Genomic DNA, 1088 nt, shown 5'->3' with positions numbered 1-1088 from the left:
AAAAAAAAATTTAATAATTGCAAAAAAAAATTTTAAAAATCCCAAAAAAATTCAAGAGAAAAAATCCAAAGATGATAGAAAAAAAAAGTGAAATAAAACATTAAAAAACCACGTAAAAAAACAGAAAAAAAAATTGAAAAAAAATTGCAAAAAAAAGTAAAAAAATCCGTAAAAAGCCCCCCCAAAAATCTGGAAAAAATCTGAAAAAATCCCCCCAAAAAATCCCAAGAAAATATCAAGAAAAAAAAATCCAAAGAAAATGAAAAAGAAAGTGAAACAAAACCTTAAAAAAGCCTTAAAAAATTTAGAAAAAAAATCTAAAAAAAACCTAAAAAATCCCCAAAAAAATCCAAAAAAAATCCCCCAAAAATCCGGAAAAAATCCCCAAAAAATCTCAAGAAAATCTCAATAAAAAAAAACCCAAAGAAAATGAAAAATAAAGTGAAAAAAAACCTTTAAAAATTCAGAAAAAAATTTTAAAAAATTCTAAAAATTCCCCAAAAAATCAAAAAAAATCCCAAAAAAATCCGGAAAAAATCCGAAAAAATCCGGAAAAAATCGGAAAAAATCGGAAAAAACCCCCGAAGTCCCAAAAGCGGCGGATTTGAGCCCAGGCCTCACTTGAGCCACTCCTTGATGGGGTCGAGCGAGGCCACGGGGATGGCGTTGATCATGGTGACCTTGCGCGCGTAGTCCTTGTAGACGATGACCAGGTCGAAGTTCTTCAGGTGGAACTGCACGCGCTCGAAGTGGATGAGCTCCACCTCGTCCAGGGTCACCACGAACGGGGGCTGGAAATACACCTGGGTTACACCTGAGATACACCTGGGTGTACCTGGATACACCTGGAGTAACCTACAGTCACCTGGGTTACACCTGGGTGTACCTGGATACACCTGAGATACACCTGAGTTACCTACAGTCACCTATGATACACCTGGGTTACACCTGAGATACACCTGGGTGTACCTAGATACACCTGGAGTAACCTACAGTCACCTGGGTTACACCTGGGTGTACCTGGATACACCTGAGATACACCTGAGTTACCTACAGTCACCTATGATACACCTGGGTTACACCTGGGT

At 37.8% G+C, this 1088-nt stretch overlaps 1 protein-coding gene across 1 annotated transcript in view; it reads right to left on the bottom strand.

Moving 5' to 3' along the window:
* LOC102038606 (FACT complex subunit SPT16-like) overlaps positions 1 to 1088 on the bottom strand; it is a gene marked incomplete at both ends in the record, with an annotated part of 16170 nt that overhangs the window by 4567 nt on the left and 10515 nt on the right. Inside the window, one exon of the mRNA XM_031065726.1 lies at positions 622 to 791. Within this exon, the coding sequence (XP_030921586.1) occupies positions 622 to 791 (170 nt within the window). The remainder of the gene's footprint in view (positions 1 to 621; positions 792 to 1088) is intronic.

The sequence above is a fragment of the Geospiza fortis genome, unplaced genomic scaffold (assembly GCF_000277835.1).
Source record: "Geospiza fortis unplaced genomic scaffold, GeoFor_1.0 scaffold901, whole genome shotgun sequence".
Taxonomy (NCBI): domain Eukaryota; kingdom Metazoa; phylum Chordata; class Aves; order Passeriformes; family Thraupidae; genus Geospiza; species Geospiza fortis.
This window is presented reverse-complemented; position numbering and strand designations above follow the sequence as displayed.